At 42.5% G+C, this 7,053-nt stretch overlaps 1 protein-coding gene across 1 annotated transcript; it reads left to right on the top strand.

Annotated features, from left to right (window-relative positions):
• Positions 1–5,380: 5,380 nt before the first annotated feature.
• On the top strand, positions 5,381–6,348 carry LOC147376818 (olfactory receptor 10J1-like). The gene has a single exon (XM_086394120.1). The coding sequence runs from the start codon at positions 5,381–5,383 to the stop codon at positions 6,308–6,310; it is 930 nt and encodes a 309-aa protein (XP_086250246.1). The 3' UTR covers positions 6,311–6,348.
• The last annotated feature ends 705 nt before the right edge of the window (positions 6,349–7,053 follow it).

Consider the following 7,053-nt stretch of genomic DNA (forward strand, 5'->3'; position numbering starts at 1 on the left):
TATTAAAAATTTTAAGTGTTTATTTGAGCAAAGTTCTATTCAAATTAGATAGTGCCAAACCAAAAATAGTTAGGGATACTCCATTGCCAGGAACTTGGGGAGAAATTTCTACAAAGAAAAGGTAGATTCATCCACCTCATTAGAACTGACTCAAATGTGCTCCTTTTCATAACTGAGTAATATTCCACTGTGTATACATACCACAACTTCCTTAATCCATTCATCTGCCAATGGACATCTTGGTTGCTTTGTTATAGCTAGGACATGAAAGTGGAATATTACTCAGTTATGAAAAGGAACACATTTGAGTCAGTTCTAATGAGGTGGATGAATCTACCTTTTCTTTATAGAAGTTTCTCCCCAAGTTCCTGGCAATGGAGTATCCCTAACTACTTTTGGTTTGGCACTATCTAATTTGAATAGAACTTTGCTCAAATAAACACTTACATTTTTTAATATGCATTGGTTTGTCTTTTACCAACAGAAAAGATGGAAATGGTGAGAATAATATGCTATTAGGGAGAGAAAAGTGTTTCCATGATGGCTTGGGGGTAAAGAATCTGCTTGCCAATGCAGAAGATGCAGTTTCAATCCCTGGGTTGGGAAGATCCTCTGGAGAAGGAAATGCCAACCTACTCCAGTATTCTTGCCTGGTAAATCCCATGAACAGAGGAGCCTGGTGAGTTACAGACTAGACTTGTGACTTGAGGATCACAAGTGTCAGACACGACTTAGCCACTAAACAAACAAAAAAGCAAAGAGGGAGAAAAATGCCTGGGATTGGGCTAGGGAAATTAGTGTGGAGGTTACTCCAGGCTGGGCTTGTGAAGTCCTGTGTATTTATCCATTTTCTTGGACAACCCCATGGGGTGAAATCTTGGCTCAGATTTCTTTAGACATGCACAGTGGTCTCCTGGCCTTTGCTGCTGCTGCTGCTAAGTCGCTTCAGTCGTGTCCAACTCTATGCGACCCCATAGACGGCAGCCCACCAGGTTCCCCCATCCCTGGGATTCTCCAGGCAAGAACAGTGGAGCGGGTTGCCATTTCCTTCTCCAATGCATGAAAGGGAAAAGTGAAAGTGAAGTCGCTCAGTCATGTCCGACTCTTCGCGACCCCATGGACTGCAGCCTACCAGGATCCTCCGTCCATGGGATTTTCCAGGCAAGAGTACTGGAGTGGGGTGCCATTGTCTTCTCCTGGCCTTTAGAGAAGTCTCTAATGTCTACTGAGTTTTGGTCTCCCATTTCTAAAGCCCCACAATAGGACAAAAACAATAGCCAGATTGATGGCTTCAGTTCCAGAAAAGAAGAGGAAGGGAAAACAACAACAACACCCAGCTTCTGATAACCGAGGAGACTACAGGGAGAGCTGTATAGTTTCCTGGAATCTAAGACGGAGGCTTTTCGCTCTTTGCTAGAGCTCGTTTGGGCTTTGTAACCATGGTTTTCCAAGGCCCAACTATATAAAAATAGAATATTTATTTAAAAAATAAAACCTGACAGATAAGCCACTGCTGTTTCTACTTGCAGTGCAAAATGCCATGAGACTCCCAAAGCAAAAGCCCATAAAATCTGGTAAATGAGCCCTCTACCTAACAAGGCCCCTGGGCACCCATTGTCTGCTTCCTTCTAGCCCCAAGTTGACTCTCGAGGGTGCCCAGGGACTTATATCCAGAAACCTTGAGATATGAGCCCCAAAGAGCCTTTCTTGGGTGTCAAAAGCTCCTCCTTCAGCTGGAGAAAATATCTAGTATCCCAGTAAATTTCCTTCTACCACCATCCCTGGAAGAGCTCTAAAACAGGTGGAAGGACTGCATTTAGGTACCTTTACCTCACAACCTTGATTTGTGAATACTTGTGACCAATGGGCCACATCTTTGATTTCCCCCTCCATTTTTCTGTTGAGCCACAAATTTGCAGGAAGAAAAGTAAGTTAGATTTTGGAAAAGACATCAGGGATTTACAGAGGGAGCCACTGAGGAATAAAATAGATGTAAGAATTTTATTGAAGGCTTCCCTTGAAGCTTAGTTGGTAAAGAATCTGCCTGCAGTGTAGAAGACCTGTGTTTGATTTCTGGGTTGGGAAGATTCCCTCAGGAAGGAAATGGCAACCCACTCCAGTATTCTTGCCTGGAGAATCCCATGAACAGAGGAGCCTGGTAAGCTACAGTCCATGGGATCACAAGAGTCATACAGCAACTCAATCACCAAGGGTTTTATTGATGTTAAAAGGTGAAATTATATTAAGCTGGAAAAGGTCCAGGTGTGTATGAATTTTTGTTTTTCTTTATCCTTAATTTACCACTTTGAAAGATCATCTGCTAATCCTAAGGAATCATGATTTATGGCAGAAAGTGAAGAGGAACTAAAAAGCCTCTTGATGAAAGTAAAAGAGGGGAGTGCAAAAGTTGGCTTAAAGCTCAACATTCAGAAAACGAAGATCATGGCATCTGGTCCCATCACTTCATGGGAAATAGATGGGGAAACAGTAGAAACAGTGTCAGACTTTATTTTGGGGGGCTCCAAAATCACTGCAGATGGTGACTGCAGCCATGAAATTAAATGACGCTTACTCCTTGGAAGAAAAGTTATAACCAACCTAGAAAGCATATTGAAAAGCAGAGATATTACTTTGCCAACAAAGGTCCATCTAGTCAAGGCTATGGTTTTTCCAGTGGTCATGTATGGATGTGAGAGTTGGACTGTGAAGAAAGCTGAGTGCCAAGAATTGATGCTTTTGAACTGTGGTGTTGGAGAAGACTCTTGAGAGTCCCTTGGACTGCAAGGAGATCCAACTAGTCCATTCTGAAGAAGATCAGCCCTGGGATTTCTTTGGAAGGAATGATACTTAAGCTGAAACTCCAGTACTTTGGCCACCTCATGCGAAGAGTTGACTCATTGGAAAAGACTTTGATGCTGGGAGGGATTGAGGGCAGGAGGAGAAGGGGACAACAGAGGATGAGATGGCTGGATGGCATCACTGACTCGATGGACATGAGTCTGAGTGAACTCCGGGAGCTGGTGATGGACAGGGAGGCCTGGCATGCTGCGATGCTTGGGGTCGCAAAGAGTCAGACACAAATGAGTGACTGAACTGAACTGAACTGACTAATACGGTAATGTGTGACTCTGCCACTTAGCAGTTATGTTTCCTTGTCTATGTCTTGTCTTCAGACAAATCATAATCCACATAGACACTTTTTATAAAGCCTCATAGAGTAGATTTACAGTTACCTACCACAATATACACATCAAGGCCAAACAACTTTCCATATTATCAAACGGTCCCTGATATCTAACAAAAAAATTGTTCTGTTTTCAACTTCATACTGTGTCCTTTCATATGATGCACTGAAGAGCTGAAGCGTAATTGTGCAGCAACCCCTTAAAAATACCATTTTGTAGATTTCCTTTATTTAAAATGGTATATTTCTGAGGAATAGATTAATCTTAAAAGCTTTAAAGAAGCTTGATGTTGAAATTTACCCAATAGTAAGTCATTTTGTGTGTTGTTAATTTACTTTACTTCCAGCAAAATGCACTTTTTCAGCAACTCCATGCTTTCTATTATTAAATTTGTTTTTATAGCTAACCTGTTACATAATTACATGTAGTTTAGTAATAAGGTAAAGCTACTAGAGAAGTTTCACTACCAGTCCATTTTCCAATTAGATGTTCACAGAGTCAGGCTTCCTTCTAGTTATAATTCCAGTGTCAAAATTTCGCCTAGTTCATTAGTCGTTTGTTGCTCTCATGGGCATAGACAGAAGAACAAGGAGACAGGGGTTATAAACACTGAATACTCCTCTTCTTTGAAGAAGACCTCACTATGGTAGCCTAGCACTCTGTTTCCTAAGAGGCCATTTGTTTGATGGACCAGTGACCTGTAATGATTCCACCAGCGAACACTTGTGCCCTACATTGCAGTGGACACACTAGCAACACAGAGTTGGAATACATGGACCCTACTCTCAAAGACTGTATAATGCAGCCATGATGGGGGCAAGTTCTGTGATACAATTTTGTAGTAGAAGGAACAATGGACACAGGATCACAAGACGTGTATTCAAATATTGATTTTCATCCTTTGACATCTGTGTGTCCACAGACAATTTCCCGAGTACAGCTGATCCTCAGTCTCTCCTTCTGAAGAGAAACAATAATTCTTGCCCTCCCTGCTCCACCGGATGGTGATGAAATTAAATAATGCTTGTGAACATGTTGTGTAATCACATAGGCACTATAGTTCTTTCAACACAGAAGAACTAGTATACACATGTCCTACATGTACAAGGACATGGATCTGGGGAGAGGGAGAGAGGGAGGGAAGAGAGAAAAAGAAAGGATTTTACAGAGGTCATGAGCTTTGTGTAGCTTTGAAAACTGAGCAGTGTCTAGGGAAGAGTAGTGTAGGACCAAAGCTGAGAGGAATAGTACTCGGAGTTGAAAGACTGAAATGAAAAGGCAGTGTAAAACCATAGTGACACGACCTCTGTCTTAAACCCTAGACACTTAGGAATTAGGAGGTATCTACAGAGCCTAGAGGGGCTTCCCAGGTGGCACCAGTGTTCCCAGTGTTAATCACTCAGTCCTGTCCAACTCTTTGTGACCCCCATGGACTGGAGCCTTCGAGGATCCTCTGTCCATGGGATTCTGTAAGCAAGAATACTGGAGTGGGTTGCCATTCCCTTCTCCAGGGGATTCCCAAGGATAGAACCTGGGTGTCCCACATTGCAGGCAAATTCTTTACCATCTGAGTCAGTAGGGAAGCCCCAAAGAATCCGACCACCAATGCAAGAGTTGTGGATTCGATCCCTGGGTCAGGAAGATCTCCTACAGAAGGAAGTGGCAACCGGCTCTGGTATTCTTGCTTGGGAAATTCCATGCACAGAGGAGCCTGTTGGGCTATAGTCTACGGGGTCACAAAGAGTCGGACATGGAGCATACATGAAGCCTAGAGCTCTGCCTGACACCGTTGAACTTGAATGGATTCAATAATTGTTCAAATTCTAAGTATGATACTTAGTTTAAAATGTTTCTACCAACAGTTCTGTGATATTGTTATCACCACTGTATTAATATAAAGGTAAGGAAATTGGTCTTAGATACATTAATTCTTTGCCCAAGATAAGTTAGTGTATGATAGAAGTAGGATATGAATCTAAACCATTTGACTCTAAAAGCCACACACTTTAGTGAGTAAAGAACATTTCTTCTTTGTTTATTCCCAAAAGAAATGAGCATGAGTGTGGCTATAAATCAGCAGAAACCTGAAGTAGATTGACCAAAAGAATCTGCCCAGTCTACTAATAACAGAAATCAACCAACTAGGTTCCTTATAGAATTTTTTTTTTACTTTCTTAGATACCATATATGACTTAATGAAGAAAAAGAATCACACTCTGGTGAATGAGTTTACTCTTCAGGGTTTCTCCAGCTTCTGTGAGCACCAGTTCACCCTCTTTATCGTGTTTTTTGCACTGTACATGTTAACCCTGGCAGGCAATATCATCACTGTGGCCATCATCAGCCTTGACCGTCGCCTCCACACCCCCATGTATTTCTTCCTCGGCATGCTGTCAGCTTCCGAGACTGTGTACACAGTCATCATTATACCCAAGATGCTCTGCAACCTTGTAGGCCTGAGTCAGTCCATTTCTTTGGCAGGTTGTGCCGCTCAGATGTTCTTCTTCATCACTTTGGCCATCAACAACTGCTTCCTGCTCACTGCGATGGGCTACGACCGCTATGTGGCCATTTGCCATCCCTTGAGGTACACAGTTATCATGAACAGGAGGGTGTGCATCCAGCTGGTGTGGGGGGCCTGCAGCATCGGGCTGATTGTGGCCATGACACAGGTGACGTCTGTATTCAGGTTACCCTTCTGTGCCACAAAGGTGGCCCACTTCTTCTGTGACATCTGGCCTGTGATGAAGCTCTCCTGCATTGACACGACTGTCAATGAGATCCTGACTTTGATCATCAGTGTCCTGGTGATCCTGGTTCCCATGGGATTGGTTTTCATTTCCTATATCCTCATCATCTCCACCATCCTTAAAATTGCCTCAGCTGAAGGTCGGAAGAAGGCCTTTGCCACCTGCGCCTCCCACCTCACTGTGGTCATTGTCCACTATGGCTGTGCCTCCATTGCCTACCTCAAGCCCAAGTCAGAGAACAGCAAGGATGAGGATCAGCTGATCTCAGTGACCTACACTGTCGTCACCCCACTACTGAACCCTGTGGTGTACACCCTGAGGAACAAAGAGGCCAAGGATGCTCTGCTCCGGGCCATTGGCAGGAAGCTTTCCTGATAAGATGGGCCTGTTACAAAGAGGGTCTTGGAAGATTCTATAGGGAAGAGAAAGTAAAGCAGTGAACAGCACCTAGAGTGAAAATTCTGGAGCCTACCATGCAGTGGTTGGGTAGAAGAGATAAAAGGATTATAAATCCAGGCCCTGGAGAAAGGGGCTCCAAAGTACAAGCAAGCCTGCCCCTGACAAGACAGCATAGATGGTATGGAGGATCAATATAAGAGTAATAACTTGATATGGGGAAGTACACGGATTGTATGCATAACCTAGGACAGAATGAGATCAAGATAGTAGAAAGGATTAATGAGGGGAGGCTGCTTCAAGGCAGTACTAAACCTTTAAATACATTCTATAACACTCTTTTTCGACATGAAGCTCCCTTTTATCCATTTAGAGTTACAAAGGCTTAACATCCAATTGAAGTCATTGTTTTGTGGACAATTCAAGTTCCTTGCATCTTAAACACCATAAATAAATAGCCGTCAGTGATAATAAACATCTATATAATTTACCAACTCCTGAAGTCTAGATCTTTTTCATGTATATGGCCAACCTGGAACTTAAGTTTTCAGGAATATGTAAGAGAAATATTTTTGGAAAATGATTAAAATTCCTTGATAATTTAATTAAAGAAGTAGCACCAAGTAATCATATTGGCATTTATATTTCAAGAATGCACAAGGATTGTTGGTGATAACATGTGTAAATAGTTCACTCAGTTAAAAAAAAATAGTATTGCCTTT

Source organism: Bos grunniens, chromosome 3 (assembly GCF_055505025.1).
Source record: "Bos grunniens cultivar Pamir isolate PY7600 chromosome 3, Bosgru_T2T1.0, whole genome shotgun sequence".
In the NCBI taxonomy this organism is placed as follows: domain Eukaryota; kingdom Metazoa; phylum Chordata; class Mammalia; order Artiodactyla; family Bovidae; genus Bos; species Bos grunniens.